The sequence below is a fragment of the Phyllostomus discolor genome, chromosome 4, assembly GCF_004126475.2.
Source record: "Phyllostomus discolor isolate MPI-MPIP mPhyDis1 chromosome 4, mPhyDis1.pri.v3, whole genome shotgun sequence".
NCBI classification, from domain to species: Eukaryota; Metazoa; Chordata; class Mammalia; order Chiroptera; family Phyllostomidae; genus Phyllostomus; species Phyllostomus discolor.
In genome coordinates, this window is record NC_040906.2 from 200,776,348 (window position 1) to 200,802,635 (window position 26,288).

At 42.6% G+C, this 26,288-nt stretch overlaps 1 protein-coding gene across 6 annotated transcripts in view; it reads right to left on the bottom strand.

Moving 5' to 3' along the window:
- Positions 1-26,288, bottom strand: part of IPCEF1 (interaction protein for cytohesin exchange factors 1) — a 105,690-nt gene that overhangs the window by 52,609 nt on the left and 26,793 nt on the right. For 2 of the 6 annotated variants that reach the window (XM_036024927.1, XM_036024926.1), the window contains 2 exons: positions 15,801-15,840; positions 15,007-15,176 (listed from right to left, as the gene is read on the bottom strand). In XM_036024927.1, coding sequence (XP_035880820.1) covers positions 15,007-15,176; positions 15,801-15,840 — 210 coding nt within the window. Of the gene's footprint in view, positions 1-15,006; positions 15,177-15,800; positions 16,007-18,078; positions 18,288-26,288 lie in introns of those variants that run through there. The other 4 variants (XM_036024929.1, XM_036024928.1, XM_036024924.1 and 1 more) reach the window with 4 other exon arrangements.

Genomic DNA, 26,288 nt, shown 5'->3' on the forward strand with positions numbered 1-26,288 from the left:
AAAAAGAAGCAACTCCTAAAATTGAAAAACAAATAGAAACCGATGAACCTCACAGAACGTAAGCCTGATGACATAACCCCACGGCAAATAATCATGACTCCAAGGGGCCAGAGAGCACAGAATGTTGACTGTGGACAGCTGGTGGGATAGGGTGTAAGGACTTGTAGACGTGACATCGTTATTATTTTTCACATTGTCTTAATCAGCTTTTGCCCACTTCCCCCGCAACAAAAAAAAAGTTTTCATTTCATCTAAAGTTCCCTCTTCCTGTCCCCACGAGAGAGTCCACGGCGCAGCTCTGCTCTGAGGAGGCCTCTTCCTTGCAGAAAAGGAAGAAGGACGGTTCCACGCCAAGGCCACCTGCACTCGGCCGGCACCGCTGCGCCGGCGGGCGGCGGAGGGCTGAGCCCGCCAGTGCTGGGCCGTGACAAGCACTGCCGAGGAACCGAGACAAAATGATTTTTTTGTTTTGTTTTTTTTTTTCTTCTAGTATCAGAAGCAGACGCCGCAGGGAGAACGCCTGAAGTCCTTTCAAGAAATGTAATCGTCTTCGTTAATATCTAACAATAGTTCATGTTTATTGAGAGCTAAGTATATAGTCCACTGAGGAACTGCTGTCTTCAACGTTAGAGGAAAATCGATCATATCCGAGTGCCAGAATTTACAAAGTGATTGGTTTCTAAACTGGACACCAAACTGGATTGGCATTATAAAATGAGAAAGTGATGTGGTGTTACTGAAGTGACAGAAGTCAGACCTGAACCCAATAATCAGGTAAATAATTCCAGACATCACCTTGAAAAAGGTCCGCTTTGCCCTGACGGAGGTGGTTCAGTTGGTTGGGTCCTGTCCAGCAAAATGAGGGGTCACTCATTTGATTCCAGTCAGGACACACACATGCCTGGGCTGTGGGCTCGGTCCCAGTATAAGGGGCATGTACGAGAGGCAAGGGATCAATGTTCTCCTCCTTGCTTTCTCCCTCCCTGCCCCTCTCTCTAAAAATAAACAAATAAAATTTAAAATAAAATGAGAGAAACATTTCTTCAGTCACCACTAGGAGCTAAAACGGGAGAAGAGAATTTGCAGTCATCGATGGATGGATGCACACAGTAGGCGCCTTGCATTGAGACACTTGATACCAAATCCACACCGCATCCACACAAGTGAAAAAGCAAGTATAACCAGCATCTCAAGGCTAACAAGGTTTAACATAGATTCTATAGTATGTAATAGTCTTAAATTGTATTAAAAAAATCAAGATTGTATTATTCCATTATCTGACAAGAACTAGACAAAGGAATGAAAGCAAAAGGGAAGGGATATCCCAGAAAGACAAAAGTGAAATAACGTGTGGTTTCACTCCCTCCACTGTCAGCTGAGCCCCCCGAACAGCTGCTGTGTGTCTCTACCTTGCCTGCCTTCTTTGCCGCAGACTCGTCACTGGAAGAAATATTTTAAGTTCTTTGGAGAACAAAGATGCTCACAAGCCTACTATGTCTTCATACATTATTTAGGGGAGGTTTTGTTAAAGTATTGTTGCACTTGGTTTTATCTAACCTTACCCTGTGACTAGAATTGAGATGTTGACCAAAGATACTCATCCTTTGTTCTCACGAATGCCTAGAAACAGAAATTCTGCATGGGAAACACTTGGTAAATGTTTTTGACAAATAAAGAGAAAGGCCCAATTTACTACAGAATCCACAGAGTTCTGGCATTGATGATAAAAATGGAGTGAAAACACTGATGGTGATAACTACGATGGTGCTGAGGATGCTGCGGCTCCAACTAGAGGCAGAGAAAAGGGTCTGAGGGATGCAGATCCCTGTAGCAGGTGCTGCTGGTGGCCCCATGACATCCCCTCGACCTGACCTCCCAGGGCACACTGGCCAGACCTCCCACGGACAGCACCTCCATCTCTTGCTGGTGGTGGTGGGCGGCGGGGGGGGGGGGGTTTGGAGAGGGGGGGAGCAGGTACTTCCTTGGCTGCCACATCCCGTTTCTCCACCCGTGCTGAGAGTCACTGCTCCCAGGTCAAGTCCTCCAGCAGCGACCATGGGACTCCGTGTGTACCCACCCCGGGTCCCCCTGCCCCGTGGAAGGAAAACTCTGAGGTGCGTGTGTCTCCAAGGCTCTTGGAGTTGCACGGCAGAACTCAGCTCCAGTCACCCACAGTCAAAATGTGTTTGCTCAGTAGAGAGGTTCCTTAGCTAATTTTCTACCCTTTCTCACTTCCCCATTCCCTTTCCAAATATTTCCGGTATCACTTCCCAAATAAACGACTGGCGCCCAAATTCTCTATTCAGGGCCTGCTTCTGGGAAACCTGAACCAAAATGCCCTTCTTCTCCAAGAACATGTATAGCCCAGCTGCTTGGCATTCTAAGCCCTCTTCACTATTTCCTCCTAAACATTACTCAAGGATGCCTGCCCCACTGGCGTATTAGGTCATGCTCATGCGGTGACTAAGAGGTAACTGGCACCCTGTTCTAGGATTTGTAAATCAGTCCTCCTAGCTCGCCATTCATTCCTCCATCCTTCCATTCTGCCATTCTCTCCCTATGGAGTCATATTTTAAATGAAATCATTACTCATGAACTCTCTGGTAGTCTGACATATAAACAGAGTCACTTTCTTCCGAAATATCATTTTCAAAAAAAAATTAAGAAGGAAACCACACCATTTTTTTTGAAACCAATTTCAAAAAAAATTAAAAAGGAAAAGATAAAAGAATCTTTTGTAATTGTTGCCTGTAATGTAAGATCCTTAGCGCGCAGGCCATTCAGGGTCTGATCCTGTCCGACTTTGTCTCCCGCCTGTCCTTTTAGAAATTTAAGCCCCTGCAGGTAATTTTCACCAACACTGGGCTGGTCTCTTCAACAGCATGGTCCGAAAAAAGGAAGAAAGCACTAAATAGGAAGGACAGTTTTCAACGAATAAGAAGGAAGTTGATCAAATCTCACTACTAAGGAACAAATTACATCTCTTTTTATTTAATAAATTTCCTCTATCATCCATGGTTAGGGCAGGCGTGGGAAAGAGTAAATAAAGGAGCCACATTTAAGAAAAGTGAAAATCTAGTGCATTCGCTTTCAATATTAAAAATTAAGGAGAAATCAAGAATAAGATTAGTTCCCCTAAAGTCACAGTGAGTTAGTATCACATAAAAGCTTGCCATCACACAATGGGTATTAAATCTTCCCATACTTTAGGAACATTCATATCTCTTTGAACTGAGTTTTTTTTAGTGCTATTACCATAATATTCAACCTCAACAAAACAAACAGCTTGATTCAAAAATGGAAAAAGACATTTCTCGAAGGACGATCTACAAATGACCAAAATACACACGAAAAGATGCTCAGGGTCAATAACCACTAAGGAAATGCAAAGCAAGACCACAAAGAGATACTATCACACACCTGTTAGAATGGCTACTACCAAAAAAAGAAGTAACACGTGCTAGTGAGCATGCAGAAAAACCGGAACTTCCTCCAGTTGGTGGGAAGGTAAAGTGGAGCGGCCAGTAGGGAAAACAGTGTGAGAGCTCAGAGAATGAAAAACAGAGGTATCACATGATCCGGTAAGTCCACTTCTACATCAAAACAAAACAAAACAAAAATGCTGAAAGGAAAAAGATTCCCCAGGCTCATAGCAGCATTATTCACAACAGCCAAAAGGTGGACTCAACCCAATAGGTGTGAATGGATCAGCGTGCAATGGAATATTCTTCAGCCTTAAAAAGAAAGGAAACTGACACAGGCTAAAACATGAATGAAACCTGAAGACATTATGCTAAGTCAAATAAGCCGGATACAAATGGACAAATACTGTATGATTCCACATACATGAACTACCTGGAGTAGTCAAACTCATGATACAAAAAGCAGAATGGCAGTTGCCAGGGGTGGAGGGAAGGAGAAATGGAAAGTTACTGAGTGCAGAGTTCCAGTAAGATGAAGTGTTCTAGAAATGCTTGCATAATAGTGTGAATGTATTTAATGCCGCCAGACTTCACCCCTAAAATACGGTTAACATGGGAAACTGCATGTGATGTATCTTTCACCACCAATTTTTTAAAACAAATTTTTAAACAATGTAAAAGCTACTACTCCCCAAATCATTCTTTCCCAGTAAAAGGTGCAAATGCATTTGCCACTGTAAGTCTCATAAGCTTCAAAGTACGAAAACCGTGGTTAACGTGCTATTCATGCGCACCGCGTCCTATTCACAGCTCTGTTGAACAGATGAGGCCGACGGCGGCCCGGAGAGGGTGGGCGGTGTGCCTCAGGCGTAAGGTGGTTACAGCATCACCGCAGAAGCCGTCCTCCTGGTTCTGAAGGGACCCCTGAGACTACAGCACGTCCTTCCCTCATGTCTTTTTCGAAGACACTGTTTAATGTAGACTCTCCTAAATTCTGACTCCTTTCATAATGAACCTTTTTTAAAAAATTTCCACTGCATAGCTTTCTTTGGAAATGTTCTTGAAATCTGCTCTCCGGGAGACTAAACAGCAGCACCACGACAGAGGAGTTTATCGGTCAGCTCATCTGTAGACGCAGCTGGGCCTTTGGCCCTTCACACAGCTTGCTCCAGAGGGGCAGTAAATCTTCATGGAACGACTTTTCAGGAACATCCTCAAATCTAACCGAAAGTTCAGCTCATCCCATGGGCCGCTTCTCCTGCTATCACTTGAGAAATGGACACACAGTCCCCATCACTCAGTGATGAATCACCCAAACTCTTCCTCCAGGTCAGCTGCTGCTGCGCTGAGGCACCCCCCAGGGCCTTCTAGCTCACTCCCCTGTTCCATCCTTTACTCCTCACTCCTCAAACTCATCCTTTACTTGGGGTCAGTAGGCACATTTGTAAAACTTCAAGCACAGGATAAGTCATTATTGCGGAAAGAAGCAATTTCTGGTGTCTGACAACCCTTACCACAATTCTTCTGCACTCCAAAAATCACGATGTTATGCAAACACGTTTTACCTAAAATATACCCAAAATTGCCTTTCTTTGGATATATTCCTTTGATTTTTTTTTTATTTTGTTTTAAGAAACAGGGGATCTTCTCATAGTCGCTGTGAATTCTGTGGACACAATTTTCTAGTCACACTTTACTTGCAAGAAAATGGACGCAGAGAGAGTTACATCATTGACCCAGGAATGCACGGCTTCATAAGAAAATGCAGAACTAAGCCCTGGCTGGCATAGCTCAATGGATTGAGCGCGGGCTGGGAACCAAAGTGTCCCAGGTTCAATTCCCAGCCAGGGTACATGCCTGGGTTGCAGGCCATAACCCCCAGCAACCGCACATTGATGTTTCTCTCTCTCTCTCTCTATCTCCCTCTCTTCCCTCTCTAAAAATAAATAAATAAAATCTTAAAAAAAATAAAAATAAAATAAAATGACAGTATCTTAAAAAAAAAAAAAAAGAAAAAGAAAATGCAGAACTAGAATCCAGGGAACAGCTCTCCTTTATACCACGCTGGCAAAATCCACTTCTCTGCCTGCTAGCTTACCAGAATGACTAAGTTATAAAAACATGCACATGCATACACATATGTATATGCACACATATCAATATATCCAGATGCATGTTAACATTTACACACATATTAATAGTTACACAAACATACATTTATGCACAAATTAAATGTGCGTTGCTTTATATTGAAGTTAGTGCATGTGTACTCGTATATTCTATCTGCTGTTAGCTATTTTAAAAGATTTTAGAATAAAAGATAGCTCTGATTTTAGATTCATGGATTGATAAACTATAATACATCCATACATGATACAGGCTTTAGAAGTGTTGTTATGGATACACATGCACTGACATGGAAATGTGTTCATAATGTGTTGCTTAGTGAGAAAATCAAGTTACAACATTAGGCACAGTATCATTTTATTTTTAGAAAACATGAGATAAATGTTTGGAAATATAACAAGATGTTTACACTGATCCCACCATCGTGGTGAGATCGTGATTCATGGAAACAAATGATCTTAATTCCTTTATTTCTTTGTCTGCCTCCCTGTCTGTCTTTTCATGTTGCTTCATTATCTACTCTAGTTGTTCTAAATGAACACATATCATTGCATACTATTTTAAAACTTCTTTCCAATTAATTTAAAGTTTCAAGAAGCAAGAAAATGGATTCGAGCAAGGGAAGATAAAACAGAAGCTGTGGCCACACCGTGGGAAGCACCATGCACTGCCCCCCCCGCCCCGGGAGAAGGGGGACAGTGTCGCCTCTCCTGAACGAGCACTTGGGTCACTGCTGCGCACTAGGAGTCCCCGCCTGTGCGGGGGGCCAAGCCCACGTCACTGACTCCGGCATCCTGTCCAGAGCAGCTGTGCCGGGCCATGTCCCTGCCTCCTGAGAACGAGACAAAAGACACGAGGAACTTCACAGTCCTGATGTTTCACAACCAATTTTGAAAAGTCTGGAAAGAATATAAAGGAAAACAATACTGGCAGCACAAGCAACGGCTCACACATTGGGTGAATTTAGCAAGTGGAAGTGATTAAAACCTGCCTGCCCCAAGCACGGACGGACCAGATCATAAAGCCATGGTGGGAAGCCACTCGTTTCAAAATACATTCTGGGAATCTACCAAGGAAAATAAGTGTTACGACACAGTGATAGCATCATAGATAATATGATGAAACCAACTGTCCATTCTAAAGCTCTCCTCCACATAGCTGAAATTATAATGAGGGATGTAGCAAGCTGTAAAGGTCATCAATCACTCCCGTGTCCAGTTGTGAAGAGGCACCTAAACAATCACGTTTAGCCCTTTCGTCCATCCGTCATCACCCAGAGGTGACCTGCTCCCTGACAGCTGCCAAAACATCCTGTTTTGCCCTGGGAAGTCTTATCAATATTGTGTCTTCTCCTCCTTTCCGATACAAACTCTGCAGGGGGGTCCAACCCCTGGCCTGCAGGCCGCATGCGGCCCAGAATGGCTGGGAATGCAGCCCAACACAAAATCATAATTAAATTTACTTAAAACATTATGAGATTTTTTTGTGTGTGATTACATGTTGCAATGTATTCAGCGTGTGGCCCAAGAAAACTCTTCTTCTTCCAGTGTGGCCCAGAGACACCAAAAGGTTGGACACCCCCGCCCAAGGGACAGATGTTGGCAAAGAGTTCAGTAATTTCACATAATTGGTTAGAATTGTCTCCTCTGAAAAAAACTTAAATATTGGAATTTTGTTTAGGATCCACTCAGAGGTTGGTTTTTGGCTAAAACAATAAATACGTTCACAGACAAGATAAAAAAAACTGAAGGAATTCATCACCACCAAACCAGTATTATAAAAAAATATTAAAGGGACTTCTTTAAGAAGAAAAATAAAAGGTTTGAATAAGAAAATACAGCAAAGAAAAAAATATTCACTGATAAAGGCAAAAACACACAGTAAAACCAGCGAGTCAACCACAACTGGTACAAAGGTTAAAAGGTAAAATTAAAAACATCATGTATGACTACAACAACAAATGAAGGGATACACACATACACACACACACAAAAGAAATAAAAAATAGTGAGAAAAACATACACTTGGAGAGAGCGAGTAAAAATGGTAGTGATTTTAGAATGTATTTAAACCTAGGTGACCATCAACTTGAAATAGATGCTATAAACAGAGCTCGGTATATATAAAGGACATGGTAACCACAAATCAAAACTCCACAGGAGGTTATGTAAGAAATAAAGAGAACGGACCCAAACACAACACCACAGAAAGTCATTAACATACAAGAACAGTTAGAAAGTAAGGAAGAAACAGAGAAGACAGACATAACAACCAGAAAAATAATTAATGATATGGCAATAACCACAAACCTATAAATAGCCTGGCTGGCGTAGCTCAGTGGATTGAGTGCAGGCTGTGAACCCAAGCATCGCAGGTTCGATTCCCAGTCAGGGCACATGCCTGGGTTGCAGGCCATGACCCCCAGCAACTGTACATTGATGTTTCTCTCTCTCCCTCTCTCTTTCTCCCTCCCTTCCCTCTCTAAATAAATAAATAAATAAAATCTTTATAAAAAAAACTATAAATCATCACTGTAAATGTAAAGAATTAAATGTTACAATCAAAAGACAATGGATAAAGAAATGATACACATATACAACATAATATTACTTGGCCGCAGAATGAAATCTTACCTTTTGCAACAATATGGATGGACCTACAGGGTATTATGCTAAGTGAAATAAGACAGAAAAGAAAAATGCCATATGATTTCACTTTTATGTGGAATCTAAGGAAAAAAAAAAACAAAATAAACAACATAGCAACAAACTCACAGAATAAACGGATGGTTGCCAGATGGGAAAGGGGTTTGGGGGCTGGGTGAAAAAATATGAAGGAATTAAGAAGTACAAGTTGGCAGCTACAAAACAGTCACTGGAATGCAAAGGACAGCTCAGGGAATATAATCAGTAACACTGTAACAACTATATGTGGTGTCTGCTGGATGCCAGACTTCTGGGGTGAGACTTGGTGAGTTATGTCTAACTACTATGCTGTGCACCTAAAGTTAACATAATAGTGAACATGTAGTATAACAAGTTAATATAATAAGTTAATAGTTATCATTAATATAACTAGAATAGTTAATGTAACAAGTAAACATGTAATTGAAAATTTTTTTTAAATTTAAATAAGTCTGGAGTTCAAATACATTAAAAGCCCATAATTCATAAAGCATCTCATTTGAGCAGAAATCTGGGGAACATGTCAGGTACTCAATAATACTTCGATTAATTTACTTATATTACCAATTGATAAGTGATATAGTAAGCAATTATCTCAAAAGAGATTGTTGCCCACTCTGTGTCTACTAGTTCTAGACTTTAGAGACACAGGTGAAACCAGAGAAGTGAAGAATATTGCCTCAGGTATTTACAGTGTGGTGGGTTAAAAAAATAAAAGAATTTTATGGGCTCTCACCAATGCCTGCAGAAATTGTATTCTAATTGATGGTAACCTCACTCAGACACTTTTCAAAAACCTGTGCTAACAGGGGGTCGCTCACAACAAGCACAGAAGACCTCACTCAGACACTTTTCAAAACCTGTGCTAACAGGGGGTCGCTCTGGACAAGCACAGAAGACAAACCCCTCCTCCCAGAGAAGAGCTAACCTATTCTTTATTTTCCTTAGACTGAAACTTTCAGAACAGTCATCTCATAAAAAGAGAAGTTCTGGCATTCACCTATTATCTTCTGCAAAGGTGAATTCTGCCTCATCTAAAAACAGATTAGATCTTGGCTATAGAGATTCTTATAAAACTGATTCCAAAAAAAAAAAAATCCCTGCCACATCTACGATCCTCTGAAATGCACGGAAAGTGCACGTGCAGCTACAGACCGAGAGCGTGCGACGGAAGCACAGTTACTTCAATCCACAGACCCGTGGAAGCGTGCGACAGTGAGGGAGAAAGATCACACTTGGGCAGGCAGAGAAGGTTCACAGGAAACGGAAAAGTCTCCACAGCATGTGTTAACCCAGGTACTAACCTACAAAAGTCTTTTAGGAAATGAGGAGTTAGATGACTCACCCTTCCTATCCAGAGCCCAGGGCTCTGGGACCTGCTTGCACAGCACCCGTTAATGGTTTACTCAAACAACACAAGTTTCTAGTAATTTCATACACAACGAGAATAAACTAAAAAAAAGCAAAGGATGATGAGTTTAAGTGAAATTCCGTATTTTTAGCCATAAATTCTTTCCCTCCATTTTCATGTCATTTTTCCTGTCTCTCCAGGCTCCAAAACATGGGACTGTTCTTAGTTTAGCTTCAAATGTTTTGTGTCTTATATCCAAACTCTCAACATACCTTGCCTTGCCTTTTGTGTAGCATGCCCCAAATTTTCAGTTTCCACCCCATAGTCCAGGAGTTTATGGCTCAACACCTGCATGTTATCCCCCTCTCCCAAAGGGCCTTGGGAAAGCTCCATCATTCCCACTACATCCCATTAATTACTGCTAGGTTAGTATTTCCACATGCCGGTTTCATTAGGTCATCTTCTAATTCGGGAATACGCAGTGGCTCCCTTCTCCATACTGGATCAAACCCACCTTTCTGTGCGGTGCATCCGAGGCCCCACTGACTGGTCCCACTCACTGCTCCATGGGCGGCCCTAGGAAGGAGTCTGGCTCTGCTGTTTGCTACTTATGTCACTTGAACAAACCACTTAAACTCCCTGAGCTTCGGCAAACTCCCTTTAAAAATGGGAATAATGAAATCTACCACGTTCAGTTATTATGACAACTCGGTACAGTGGGTCGGCATGGCTCAGCAGAGTTTCACTCCTTTTCCACATTCTTCCCCCGACTGGAACAGCCACCCCCTTATTCTCTACCCCTCACCCCCCAAAAGGGGCCTTCCAAGGCTGGTTTTAAGAGAATGCTGTCTCTGAAGCGCTTCGATAGTCACTTCAAACCTCAGGAAAACAGTGTTTGGGGATTGGTAAAAACTCAGCTTTATCTAGTAAAGAAGCCTGGCCTTTTGCCCCAGGAAATCACGCATCTTTGGAAATGACAAAAGGGAGTAGCCCACCTTCCCAGCTGGAAAGCAAAGAGGACGTTCCAGGGATAAAAACCACTGTGGCGGAACTCCGTCCCATTCCACCTGAAATACTTCTCTTTCCCCCAGAACTTACAGAATTCCTCCCTATTACTTAAACTCAGAGCCCTTTTTTCCATGAATGTTCCTTTGATAATGTCATTTACATAGATTTTCTCCTCCTCCGCCAGCCTAAAAGTTCTTACTAGAGAGAAGAAATGCTGTCTCTTCGTTTTAACCGTACAATAGTATTTACAAACAGCTAGCCCAAATTATTTTTGATCTTCAACAAATACTGGCAGAAGAACAGGTAGGTGGCTGGTGATGGGTGGGTGCATAAGTGGGTAGATGATAAACTTCACACGGTGGGCTTCCTGAGAAAGACATTTTTTTTTAATCTATTATGTGTAACTAAGACTAAACTGGGCTCTGTGATTGAAGCCCAAACTGTTTTGGCAGAGCCTCCCAGTTGCGACCCAGCAGGATGCGTATGTTCTGGTAACGACAGTCCGTATAAACGCGCCTGGGTAACAAACGTGAGAAAACCTACCAGCGACATGAGCGCATGCTCTCTGAATAGAAACAGGGAAGAGCCTCCCTAATTTTAACTGGGTTACATAACGCACATTTACTTTGTGATCTGTCTTAGAGATAAATAAAATCCACAATATATTTCCCAAGGAACTAAGCAAAATTTGAATGAAGAATTCTTCGAAAAGAAAAACATGTTACAGCAACAGGGGGAAACCTGAAACTTGAAACATAGGAGCTAGTTTTTGGTGACTAGTGAAAGTCTTCAGGACTTTACCTTGCCACTATTGCAGAGTGGCGGGCCTGAAGGAGAACAGAAATTCAGAACTCTTCTTCTCCTTTGCCAGAGGGAAGACATGGACCCCAAACTTGGGTCTCCAGCTGTGTCTGGTGCCCGGGTGAAATGCTAGAGTGAGTGGAACTTCCCTGGGAAACCTTCCCTCTCTCTTTCAACATGTCTACCCCAGGCCCGTGGTCAACAGACCCTGGTTTTCAGCCAGAGGCCACAGTTAGAAAAAATCTAATAAGGCAGCCCCTTAGAAGATGTTTGCAAAATAAGAGTAGTTGTGTGGGACCTATTTGAGACTATGGAGCCCTCCTAACAAATCTCAAATTACACCCTTTCCTGTATCTATTTTTAAGAACAGAAGTGGAAATCTCTTCACTGGAAAATCATTTTGCATCAAAAGCAGTCCTTCTTCACCGTTTCATGACTCAAAATTCCCACGGGTAATAGAAATGCTGGTGATTCCCGAATCTCATTTATTTATGAAATCAACAAATATTCATCAAGTGCCCAGTAAGTGTCGGATGCTGTTCAAGTTGTTCAAGATGACTTGTGATCCCGTCCTGCAGAGATTATCAGCAAATATGGCAAAGAGAAAGTCTAACAAAGATACACAAATGAGAAAGATGAGCATAATAATACAAATGATAGAATGCTACGGGAACAGACAGAAGCAATCTAATTTGGGTCACAGGATATAAAGTAACATCACCTGGAAGAACGGCTCTTTGCACTCAGATTTGACTTACGAGGAGGAAGAAGCTTCATGGGATTGGGTGGGAGAAAGACAGAATTTTCTGAGCAGAGAAACAGCACGTGCCATGGCTGAACGAGACAGCCAGCTTTTACAGTGTTAACAAGGAGTTAAATGAAGTTCTACAGTTGAAGCTTGGGCGGGGAGGGTGGGGAAGTAAGAGAAATACAGATCAGGGGATTCTCACAAGCGGGGAGATGAACATGTACAGGGGGTAAAGAAAAACAGTTGTGTGGATTTCAAACCCATGATTTTAAACCACCTGAAAGTTCATGGCTGGGAAACGTCAACCTGGTTTTGTAAGACTTGGCGTGCCTTCTTGCGTGCTGTATCACATTTTAAGCACATACCATGAGGTGTGAAAAAAGGCGATGAGTTCTGGACTTGACCTTTCTCAAGGAAGTACGAGTAGCACCGTTTGAAGCAGCAAAGCATCATGAGAGAAGGTATGCCGCAACTCAATTAGCGGGTAACAGCAGTAACAGCAAAAAGTGGCTAAGAGAGGGGGGGAAGAGCTGGTCTCCCCTGGCACTGTCGGGGAGCAGCAGAGACAAGCAAAGGGGTCCCATGAGATCGCTTCTACGTCCTCATGAGAATTGCCCTCGATTTCATTTCTAGATTTGCTCTCTCAGAACCCTACTGAAGGCGTTAAGCAAGGTAATCTAATCGTATCATTCATCCTGCTCCCCGCATGCAGTCGGGTTGGTGTACGGCAACAGTCCTGGGCTCAGGATACTCTTGCATTACACAGTCCCAGAATTAAGGAGGTGGAGGGACCTTCCATTACCTACCACTAGTTAGTGGGCCAGGTAACAGCAGATTTATGCTCCATTCTATGTTGCTAAACTAACTCTACTCAAGTGTGATTTGCTACCTGAATCTTGCTTTATGCATTTGCAAGTGAGGTTGGGGTGCTTGAGTGGGTCTCCTTTTCCTTTTTCGAACCTAGTCTCAGTCGACACTGCTGCTCCCTGTGGAAGCATGAGATCCCTATCGCCCAAAACAGTAATTTATAGCTCATCTAAGAGAAGCTTAAGCCAAATGAGCTGACAAAGCCAAATTAGCCAAATCCGTAACCATATGCTGTTCAGAGGGGCTTCTTTGAAATTCTGTGAAGACGAGGACAGCCCCCAGAACGTATCAGCTGAATGATTTGATGGAACGAGAAAATGAATGCCAACAGCCTCTGGAAATTCCTGGGGAGGTATGACAAGGTAAGTCAGTTAAGTCCCCTCATTTTATAAAAGAGACAGACTCTCCGTGGCCACAACTACCTGAAAGCAGGAGCCCTAAATTAATATGAAACAGGAGGTTGAAATGTGTACGAATCTTAATTCTTCTTAAGGAGGAAGAATTAAGATTAGTTGTTATTTGCTGTTATTTGTTTAGGAAACATCTCTTCAGATAGGAGGGGAGACCCCAGCATCAGGCTGCCTTAACTTGGGTAAAGCCATTCCAGGCCAGAGGAGACGAGGCCAGTGTCCAGGAGGGTGGAAGAAAGGAGAGAAAAAGAAGAGAGTGGAGGACTGCACGTTCTTCGAGGTGACTGTTTTTCACGAACCTCCCAAATCTTTGATAAAGTTGTTAGAACTCACAAAGGGCTTGAGGAAATATATTTTTATAGGATGTGATAAAAAAAAATTTGCAGCATGTTTTGCATAGGGGGAAGCCAAAGTGATAAGCTTGGGGATGGGTGGGGGAGGGTGCAGAGGGAGGGGTACAGAGGGAGGCACGGGGGAGAAGGCTAATTCCAGGGCACTAGAGTTGGGTCCAGTTCAGCAAGTCTTTACAGGAAGGATGTCAGGGAACTAGTGACCCGTGAATGCAAATTTATCAGCTAAAAAATTGTGCCCACAAACTATACACACAGCACTTATTTGACACTTACAAGACTGTACGCTCTGATACTCTGTTGCTTGAGCTGTGGGCACACAGAAGTTACTTCGGAAGGACAGTGCCATATAAAAAGAATTTCCCTGGCTTATTAAGTAATTCCTAACCTCCTGTTAATTGATCAAAGAATATCCATTGCTAATCTTCCACTTTACCACACAAACAAACTCAAGCTGTGCTGAGATCAGCAATGGCTACTCCTTCCTAAAGGAAACGTCTCTAATCATTCCATATTCAACAATATCCTTGTTTTCCAAATGTTTCCAGCCAGGAAAGATCAGCGCAGCTTCTACCAGTATCTTTACTCCTAGCCCTTTCCAGCAGCAAACTAAGCCCGTGCAGCAGAGCACAAAAGTGTACTGCCTCTACACGACAGCTCAGAAAACTCTCTTATCGAGGGTGTCCGAGCCTCGGTAGTTCCACGCCATCACCGAGCACGCCAAGGAGCACGACACGACAGTCAGCAGCACAACCCTGGCTCTCCGCTCAGCGGTTCCCAGGCCAACCCATCGGATCAACAAGGTCAAAGGAAAAGAGAGTCAAGGAGGAGAAACGGAAATAGCTCCTGTGGGCTGAATCAACTGACACCCCTCAGCGCTGAGTCCCCTTTTCTCACAGAGACCGTAACACTATACATTGCCCATGCCCAGTGCTGTCCAGGGAAACCCCGGGATGATTAGCCTCTCCCCCGCAGTAATAACGGTAACAGACCCCCAACGCCCCCTTCAGTGAGCACGTGCACGTGGATGCTCTTCTCCAACCGTAGATGAGTCAGTCAAGCAGAGTGACCTACATACGTACTGGACCAGAAACCGCTTCTAGAACTTGTTTATTTGCTCTGTTCCAAGTCCCAGGAATAAAAATTAAGTTTCCCATGGGGATCATCTGCCCGGCAAGGATCTTTCACCCTCCCTTAGTCAAAGAAGCTGGGACGGGAGGCGGGGGGAGCAGACTCACCAATTGATTGCTGTACCAGTATAGCGACGATGCCTTCAGGACGACCCAGAACTTTTTCCATTTGTTGCCTAGGAAAGTTCCTTTTTCCTTTTTCTTATAGAGCCAGCCTTGGCAGTCGGCATGCCCCAGGTCTTTGCACGATATCCTCCTCCGACTCATCATGAAAACGCCTGCAACAATGGCGCGAAAAGGTGGTCACATATCACCCCGATGTACGTGCCAGAGGGAAAGGTGACTTCATTTTTTTACCTCCTGGGAGTTGGGCTTTGTCCCAAGATTTATGTAAAAGAAACGCGGGGGGGAAAAAGGGGGGGGGGTAATTTATCTATTTTATTTGTAAACATTTATTGGGTGCTTAGAAGGGACAAGACATGACCCAAGAAATAGTGAGACAAATATGCAAGTCCAAGAATATATGCAACAAGAATAAGTTGAAAAATTAAAATCCTCCGACTGTCAGGCACTTCACTGCACTAGCAAAGCTCCTGTCAGCACTGATAGCAGTTACTTGTGCCAGAGATGGAGAAGGGTTAATGCCCACCTGAAAACACAGCCACTTTGCCACTCAGTGGCAGGCTTTCTGAGCTCTTCCGACATACCACAAGGGATTAATCCAAATGAATAGCATGCCAGCGTTTCTTAAAATCAATCAAAAATACCCCCAAATTAATCTGCCATCCACCTCCTGATATTAGCGGTACAACAGGCAAAAAGCTGATCCCAACCAAGGCATCCGAGAGAAAAACTGCACTCACACACGAGAGGGGATAAACGAACAAAAGAGATCTAATTACCTTGAGTTTTCTTTGCCGGCTTCTGCCGCAAGGGAACCTGCTGAAAATGCAGGAAGGAAAGAAAAGAGGAAATTTCTGATTGTGTTGTAACATTTGTAAAGAGAGCGGGGAGGGAGGAGGTGGCAGTGTTTATGAGCAGGATGAAGCTAAAAAAAACTCTCCAAGCTGAGCTGAGGGGAGCCATAGCTGAGGCACAAAATGTGCTAATTAGAATCAATAGACACTGAGCTGAAACTGGAAAAAAAAAAGGTAACAGCATTTATCACCGATGTTTCCTGTTTCCACCCACAGGCAGCCTTCTCACTACCACTTTAGTTAGGACACTGTTCACTGAAGTACTTTAAAAAAAAATAAAATATTTCCTTTATGTTTTTGGGAGAAAAGAAACATATATATTTATATATTACATGTTACATTATAAATATGTTATATGTGTATATATATATATATATCCTGCTTCTTTTCTTGCAGTGTCTAAACGATGATTATTTAAATAAACCTGGAAGGTAATCATTGCAATCTCACAATATTTCAGGTTCATGTCCAACTGGTAAGTTCACAGTCCTGTTACCACATAGGGTTACACTTAAACCACATGAGTTAAATATCCCAGGAAAAGAAATTCCAGTCTCTTTGGGGGAGATCTCAGTAGCTATCAAGCGTCCTTATCAAGAAATTGTTATCTAAATTTGAATTGCTTATTCTATCTTAAGTATCTGTGAATATTTCTCATGGTTTATAAAAGATAAATTGAACTTCTATTTTTTAGCAGCTTTTCCAACATTCAAATCAGACATAAGACAAAATATTTGAAATACACACAAATGAAAACACACTTTCATTGTACATTTTAAAAATTCATGTAAAATCAGACTATCAGCAAAAACAAAACAAATCAAATGCTGTCAAATGGCCCTCTTTGTATGCGTGTGGGTGGGTGTGTAGGTGTGTAGAATGAGAGACATTTTAGGTTAAAGAAGTTTCCATTTTTCCTCCACAACATCTAAGCTCAATGTATCCAGGTTTAAGTGACAGATTTTTATGCTAACAAGTAGGGAATTTGAAAAAAAACCCTACACAATTGAAAAGCAGTTCTAAAAGTTGGTAGGCAATCTTACCACAACATTTTATGTTATTCCAGACACACCTGGTTACTATTCTGCATATCTAACTATTGATCCAATAGCTATTGTATATGGTTCCCATAAATATAGCAAGACTGTATGTGAAAATATTCCAAAAACTAAAAAACATTAGTTGATATAATCACACATAGTATAACATATTATTATAGCTATAAACACATACTTTATATATAATAAACAGCAATGTCGTAATAATTTCTTTCAGCAACAGGAACAAGTTAAAGTGCCTAAGTTGTCTTGCCTGGGACATCCCAAGCTGACTTTTATTTACAAATGTTGGAATAAAATTGTGTCCCCGAATTAACTAATCATCCTTGTGAGTGAAGGACATAGCACAGGCAGTAACTGTCCTACATTTCAGGCAGGAGCAGACGAGTCACAGGTGTGACCCGTGACTAACACTCAGGCATGCGGCCACAGCAAGGTCCTAGGCTCAGTCAGCTCCGCCGCCCAGAACACCTCCCACGCTGACCTGCATCTTGGTCTAAAATCCCCACTATTCTCTCAAATGCCCTCCTGGGCATTTTTTTATATGCAGCTACCTGAGATCAGTAAAACCAGTAGTACCTATGAAAATATTTTAACCCAAATATGTACATTATCTGGTTAGCTAAAACTTATCTGAGAGCCAGGACTAAAGGCAAGGAGGAAAGTAAGTAAATTTAGATAGCGGGAATGATTTGAGAAAATCGAGGTCCGGGAAACTCCAGGGAATTCGCAAGACAGACTAAAGCCCAGAGCAAGAGGGGAAAAAAGGAGCTAGTTGTATGGAGGTGTTCCTCAGGGCTTCTGGCTCCAGGCTGACAAGGTGAAATCACACATTACAAACAGAGCTGAAGTTCATGGAATGGGAGCAGCCTTGAAAAGGGGGAGAGAGAGAGAGAGAGAGACAGAGAGAGAGAGAGTGAGTCACGAGAGGGCCCCTGTGGATCTGTAAAGGACACCCATGAATCAATCTCCTTCACCCATCCCTTATCAACTCCGTAGGGCTGGTTTTACAGAAAGCCCCAAATCAAACTGGAGTCTGTCTCAATTCTGCCCCACATCAGCCCTTGGTCTACGCTAGATTCTTGTGCCTAGGCTGGCTAAGAAGCAGAAGCTTGAAGCAGAAGCTCAAAGCAGAAGGGCAGTACCTCGAACAGGGTGATCATCCACGGTCAGGGAAGATTTTATTCAGACGTTTTAAAAGAGAGGCAGGGAGTTAAGCCCTTGAGTCATCGCTCCTCTGATAGCCCTTCTGGCAAATAATTTTGAAATCCGTAATAACTGTTCAAACTGTTTCCCTAACTAGAAACAAACTGCATATTATAGAAATAACAAGTTAGAGAGAGTTTCAGTTTCGCTTGATATGTATGAATTTGAAACCTCCACTGGTTGACATCAGAGAATGAAAACAATCTTCAGAACTTGAGCAGCCTAAGATACCTCTTGCTCCTCACAACAGGAAGTGGAACTGGCAAACTAGTCAGTTTCAAGAAGATCTTACATGTGGTTTTTTTCACTAGGTGAGTGAAAAAAAAAAAGCCAGTACCTAACTGAGAATTTTGAGACAGTTTTTCAACAGGGGAATTATAACTCTTTTCATAACAGTCACCCAGAGCCTAGTAAGATATTTTCCTCATACCATTTTCTTCCCATTGGGATGTTATAGGTAAAACTGAAAACGACTATAAATTCTGAATTTTCTCCCTTTGGCTCTAAAAGTGAAGGGACATTTTTCTTTTAATATACATATTTTTCTTTTGATTGTAAAGAGTAATTTTTTAGACAATCATTTGGCCACTGATCACTCAAAAATACATACAAACATACCAAGAAACCAGTACAAAATATACAAAGGGACCTCCTTTGATGCTGAGTAGTGACACTAACACCCAGGTTTGTAGGGTAATTACTACACTGACTTCTAATCTGTATAGCAATTGTTAAGTCTTGCAGGTACCGTTTACCCTCAGGCTACATTAAAATTCACAGTAAGAACCCTTGCTCAGTGGATTGAGTGCGGGCTGAGAACCAAAGTATCGCAGGTTTGATTCCCTGTCAGGCCACATGCCTGGGTTGCAGGCCACGGGCCCCAGCAACTGCACATTGATGTTTCTTTCTCTCTCTCTCTCTTTCTCCCTCCCTTCCCTCTCTAAAAATAAACAAAGTCTTTAAAAAATATTTAAAAAATAAAAAAATTCACAGTAAGATAGTTTGTCAGGACTTCAAACTTCATAATGACTCTGGTCTTTAGAAATATTATAGAGTGATATGCGCTAAGTGGGCCCAGATTTGTAGCCTTTTCCTAATTTCCATGGTGTAAAGCCTCGCGTTATTGTCAATTTCAAGCTACCGATACTTTAGCCAAGCCACAAAACTGCCTAAATATTTTAGATCCAAGCCAACACCAGTTGGCACAACTGTTAAGGATGCTTCTCCACAACACATGTCCCCAGTAAACATCTTTATTCCTTTCTAGAAAATTAAACTCAATTTTTAAAGGACATTTTAAAGTGCTTAATTATTAAAATTTCACCTGTGAAAACACATGAAAAGCTCGCTTCATTTTTTAGAAGACTGCCTACCTTGAAATGACTGAATAAAGTAATATTTTTAAAAAGCTCTAGTAATGAAACATGGAGATAGGTAATAGACATTCTAATAATAATAGACAGTAATAGAAAACGATGACAGCTAAGAAATATATATAAAGCTTATGCTCATAAAATGTCTGCCATGTGCCAGGCCCTGTTCTGAGTGTTTTTTTCACACATTCTGGGACTGAATTTTCACATGGGTGGCTTAGGTGCTATTTGCCTTCCGATTTTATGGAGGAGGAAAGCGAAGCCAATGGAGTTTCAGTATTCAGCCCAAAGTCACAAAGTCAATGGCAAAATGCAAATAGTTATTTTGAAAATAAAAGTCACAAAGTAGTAGCCTGTTAAGGTATTTGCTACATAAAGGGGTGGGACAGGGAAGCAAAGTCTAGAGTTCAAGGGGTAGCTGAGTGCGATGGCACTTTCCACATAGAAGAGAAATAGAAGAAATGAAAAGAGGAGGACTGGCAAGAAGGGGAATCAGAAAGAGAACGGAGAGAAGGAGCTGTAGGAGAGGAGTCAAAGGAGGGAATAGGCTCAAGCAGGGGAGGTGAGGATGATGAGGAGGAAGGTAGAACGCAGACAGTGAGGGACAGTAAAGTGCCAGGGGAAACCTTGGAATTTCTAGCTTAAACAATTGAGTCAACGACAGCCCTACAGACAGCCCATATGTGTATTCATCCAGTAGTAAGCATACTGAGTCTGACATATATACAAGGCACACAAGTAGAAATATTATTTATAGTATTTAAGGGTCTAGGGATTCAGAGAATCCCTAGAAAATTTGGGATGAAGGCATAAAATTAGGAATCATCAGTGTATGGAGAGTAGAAGCCTTGCATTTGGATAAGGTCACCCAGATGTGCAGAATGATGACAAAGGACAGAAGTCGGAATCCAAAGGAAGGTCAGTGGTTTGCACAGAAGCAGTAGAAGGGGAAACTACCGAGGAAACTGGGCGGAACAGCCAGTGTGAAAACAAAGAAAATCCAGAAAGGGCGTGTGTCGTGGAAGTGAGGGAGAGACTCAAGGGAAAAGTGGGTCCAAACCACCAAATGCTGCCGGGATAAAAAAAAAAAAAGCAAGTAAAAGTTCATTAGAGATCTTGGCAGAAATAGCATCATCGTCAAGTTGGGCCAGGAGGCTGATTTCAGTGGGTGGGGAAATGGATGGGAGTTCCAGAAATAACCAGAGCATGGAAGACTGTTCTGTCAATAATCTGAATGTTCAGGCTCTTAAAAACTGATTTCACATACAATACAGTTATCTTTGGGTGTTTTATTCTGCATTATGTCTTTCTTAGCATTTTGTAAAAGGCTTGGAATTTAAAATGAAAGAATCGTGAGTGGAAGGGCTTCCTCTCTCTTTCTCTCCCTCTCTCTCCGCCCTTCTCCCTCCCTCCTCCCCTCCCTCCATCTCTTTCCTGGTCTTCCTCTTTATCAGTTTGGCAGTTTGGAGGTTGTTTCCACTGGGTGTATTATCAGGCCTGCAATCGTGTCCCAAAGTTACCATCTGGCATCCCCAGTCCCTGATGTAGCTGGTGACTAGGTTCAGTTCCTGCTCTGGGGCCAGTGTCTCTATCTCCTCTCTCCACTGGCCCTCAGGTGCCTAGTTATGTTACCCTAGGACATGGTGTGATAACTGTGTTCCTCTTTAGCTCTTCCACAGGTGGGGAGCTCCCGTGTACCACCATCATTGGAAAGCAGCTCTCCTCATATTAGTGGAGCATTTTTCTTTACCCCCTTCCCTGGGGCCCGGGTGTAAGCTACTTCCTGCCCCCAGTCGAGGGCTCACCAGGCCCATAGTTTCACTCACACGTGATTCATTTCTCATTCACAGGAATGATGACCCTATTGTAGAGCCTAATTGTGCTTTTTGGGGGGGGTTCTGTTTCCTTCTGTCTATCATTGCTCTGTTCACAACAGAGCGGAGTGTGAACGTGTGAGTGCCCGGGATCATTACTGAATGGGAACCAGTCACTTCATTACAAGCTTCCATCTCAAAATCCCAGTCCCTGCCCAGAATAGCCTCCATATGCCAGTGAGACACGCGTTCCCTTCCTCTCCTGGCACCTTCAGCTCTTCTCTATTCGTGCGGAAACGTCAGGCATGTTAACAACTTCATACTCTGAAGACTTCATTCCCCTCGCCCAGTTCCCCTATTTTGCATCTGGTTTATGCTTACTCATCCTTTTAGACCCAATCAAATGCTACCTCCACCGCGAAGCCTTCTTGGCTTCCAGAAGGCAGTCAGCTCTTCGCAATAATCTTAGATTCCTTCAGTGGTATTTATTTATAGTCACCGTCATCATGGATTTATACGATCTCCCAAAGATTTTCATGATAGGCACTATTTTTATCTTCCTTTTCACAGATGAGGAACTTCATCTCGGTGTGGTTAAGTAACTTCCCCTCAGATCACACATAACTAGCAGCACAGCCAAGACTGGGACTCTGGCCAGATGGACTCCTAGGCCGGTTGGTTAACTCTATGTTTCTCCGCTTCTCCTGATGTCTGTGCTCCTACAAATGCTTTGCTGGTGTCTCTGAAGTGGATATTATCATTGGTTTATATCTGTGTGGGACATTCATGGTGGTAACATCATCCACCCCATGGTCCAACCCAGAACCTGTGAATGATCTCCCACATGGGCCCCTTTGCCTGTCTCACACATTTACTCAGTCTTGTTGTTTCTGAAAGTTTACCAAGTCTCTTATATCAATCCTACAGTTTAATAATGATAACTGTTTATATTCAGTGACTGACCAAGACTTCAAGATAGAGTTGATGGTCTTGAATATGTCATTACTCCAAAATCTAACACCTAGCCCAATGCCTGGCACATGGCTCGCTCAGTCAATATTTACCAAAAGATTAACTGTGTCCTATGTCAATTTTTACTTTCTACGACCCCTTCCTAGTAGTGCCTGGCATGAGTGCAGATTTAACAAACACTTGAAAAGCCAGGTGCTGCTTGATTATTCAGAGCTGAGATATGCCTTCACCAGTAGATAACATCAGCAGAGTTAAGCCACATAAAAATTAGCCCAACACCTTTTTCACCTCCAAAGTGGCACACACGCAGAGAAAAGGACCTGCGATTGGCTGACACTGAATTTGAACCCACCTGGAGAGTCAAACCACGGTATTTCCTTGAAGGTAAGCTGAACTTGTGCTGAGCAAATCTCTCCTTCTATCTAAAATATTATTTCCTCAAAAACCACAGTAGCTTTCTCCAGCATCCTGTTTTAACCATATCCTCCACTAACTGAGAATCTGGAACCCAAAAATAGGAATGCGTGGGGTGGAGAAGGGACACCGGGAGGAGAGACAGAAGTCCTCCAGCGGTGGCTAGCAAGCCCCTACCTAGTCATCCATTCCCCAGACAGCTGTCACACACGTCTCCTCTTGAAGCCCTACTAAGGACAGCCAGTGTGTTCCACAGCCTCCTGAGTTTGAGCTGCATGGCAGGCTTAAGCAAAGCAGCTTTGGCTCAGCCATTTCAGCATAGATGTCTGTTGATGGAGCCTTTAAAAGTAAAAGAAGCTGCCCAAATTTCAGCTGTTTTTGGCTGATCAAAAACATAACAATATATATTCCTCACTTCATCGCTGACTATCACCACGTCCCTAAGACACACACCACGAGCATGGAGGGGTGGTGAGGGCACAGCGGGTTCCCTCTGAGGCTGAAATCAGGTCTGGGCTGTTCACTGCACGCAGGTCACGTAAAGACCAGGTGGTGCCTGTTCTGTGAGTAGTGAGGGCAGAACTTTCTTGTGAAGCAAGCACAACAAGTACCGTATGTTTTGGACCATAAGACGCACATAGGTTTTAGAGGAGGAAAATAGGGGAAAAATGTGGTAAAATATTTGATAACATAAATAATATTTCACCAATGTAAATGTAAAGCTACATTTGGCCTGTAAGATGTACCATCATTTTTCTCCCAGAGTTAGGGAAAAAAGTGTATCTTATAGTCTGAAAAATACGGTAGCAGTTTACTGTTAGACTGATCATCCCAGAAAAGACAGTCCAGGTGCCAGCAGATAACCCAGCCACGGGGCTGGAAGTGAATGTCCACTCACAGTCAGAGGGCTGGCCCTCCTCAGCGTGCAAGCCGAGCCACAGAACCATAACTGATGTGCAGAGACTTTTGTCTCAGGAAAGAGTTTTCACTTGACACTTTACTCTCAGGAGGGATTTCGTGGAGGGGTTTTATTGAAAAGGACTCTTGAGCAAACACTGTCATCAACTTTTGATCTAAGATAATTCTGACATTTCTTCCCCACGAGTGCCGTCCATGAAAGGAGGAAATCTCAGAAGCTTTAGGTAAAAGAATTATGTGCAGGAGTAAAAGAGATAATGTGTCACATTCCTTCTGAGCCTTGTCATCTTCAAATTAAGGCTGTTTTCCTTTCCAAGTTAAAACGCTGCTGCTAAAATCTGAGACCAGAGAACCTTCTTAATCAACCTTTCATATACGCTAGTTGATACTTATTTTTCTCTGTTTGTTTGTTTATATATTCATTTATGTGAGAAACCAGTCATAAAAGAAAACCAGGCAATACTAATTTAGTTTATAATACTTTGTTATCGCCACGGTGTGATATACAGAAAGCCTTATACATATCAAGGTCTGCACCCACGGATTCTTAGAGATGTTCAGGGATTGCAGCAAATCTAATCATGTTGAAGATTTCCCAGCAAGCTATGACCAGTTTCTGTAGGTGATACATAAAATCTGTTTTTTCAGGCCACAACTTGGTAAAATTATGCTTTTTGCTTTTTCAACCAGTTATTGCAAAATTACTCAGTGTCAAGGATTAGAGGTTCAATGGCGATCAAGCTCCCACAAAGCTTCCAGTCAAACACAGACATAGAGTTAAACAAGGATAATAAGTTCTGCACATAAGTGCTGTAATACAGCTCATTATAGGATGTACCCAAGCCTGGGGAGCCAGGAAAGGCATCCCATGAGTTGATAAGAAACCAAGACCTGAAAGATAACGGCCTGAGCATAGCGGATCCGGTACAGGAAGCAGGTACAATCCAGTAGACATCAGCCACAGAGTGTCGGTGGGGGTGGGGTGACCACGTTCAGAGTAGCAAAGTCACGTGTTTGAAAGGATAAAGTTTAACTGAAGGCTTATGGAAGCCACTGAACAAATGTCTGCAGGTGAGCGGTGTGCGTGTGCTCAGATTTGCACTTAGGAAAGCGCACTGTGACTGCTGTGTGGCACGGGGATTGGAGTGGAGCAGGTGCGGAGGCAAAGAGCCTAGTGGGCAGAGGGGAGCACAAGTGTTGCATCTAAGAAGGTGGGGAAATGTACAGGAGGTAAAACCAGCAGAACTCGGTGAGTTATTACCTTTGATTCTATGTGAAGTTTGAGCTATGAAACTTCTGCTGTTTCCCTTCAGAGGAGAGAAGAGGGTACTAACAAACAGCCAACAACTCAGCTGAACAAAACATAACAATGCTGTTCTACCATGCACATAGTGACATTTCAAATACTTAGCATCATAGCCTTGGCTGGCGTAGCTCAGTGGATTGAGCACGGGCTGCAAACCAAAGTGTCGCAGGTTCGATTCCCAGTCAGGGTACATGCCTGGGTTGCGGGCCATGACCCCCAGCAACCGCACATTGATGTTTCTCTCTCTCTCTCTCTCTATCTCCCTCCCTTCCCTCTCTAAAAATAAATAAATAAAATCTTTTTAAAAAAAGACAAAATCCTCTTTAAAAATAAATAAATAAATAATTTTTTAAAAAATACTTAGCATCTAGTTTCTTGAGCAGTTTTATTAGTACCATTTACTGTGCTGACTTCAACGATTAGGTCAGAATCAACAAAAGTGCCTAAAAAGGATTGCCCTTCCCCCACAGGTGGTAAGCCCCTCATCTTCATACCTCAGCACTGAGCAATGTCCAGTCCATAGAGCTCCATAAACGTAAATTCAGTGGAAATGAAATGCAGTTGAGGATATGATTTGGTGCAATGTGTCAGGCCTACCAAAACTAACTGGCATAAAAATATGTGTCCCGTGCTACACTTTATTTAGGGACCAAATACCACCAGAAAATTGAACTACTTTTCTGAATGGGAAGATAAAGTAGGCTAACCACTGAAATGCAGCAATAAGAAGTGCTTAAGAGAGACATTAAGCCGTCCTGCCCAGACGCATCAGCTGGGAGACAGAAAGAACAGGTAAATGTACACACAGGGAGAGCCGAGCTGATTGAATCTAGGAGTGCAGGTTGGCTCATGAAATGAGAATGATCCCTAAATGGGTAGAGTTCTCGCCAATAAAAACAGAATCCGCTTGTGCCCAGGTCCCAGGGGGAGCGGGCTACATACCACAGTGGTAAGAGCTCCAGATTGGGAATTGTGTGGATGATGTGTTAGTCCTTGGGTAAAATCACATCTGCGCTCTCTGTTCCCACACCCAGCATTATGTTTTTTGTTTAAAATGTGGATATTTTAACTTAAGTCACAATTAAATCTCCTGTTCCTACCTCCTATTCAGTGGCTGACACATAGTAGCGTGAGGAGAGGCCATCAGTGAACATTAAAAGAGTGTTTCAGTGGGTGGGTGAATTTATTATTTGAAGTGCTTAGGTGTCCTTGTATTTTCTTTATCCCAATTTCCTCTTCAACATTCTTTCAGTGGAAAGGGAGAAGCAAGGGAAGAACAAAACACTGCATTTCCTTCCTCAAGGATCCAGCAGTCCGAATTCTCCCTTTTGGTTTTTTTCCACATAACACAC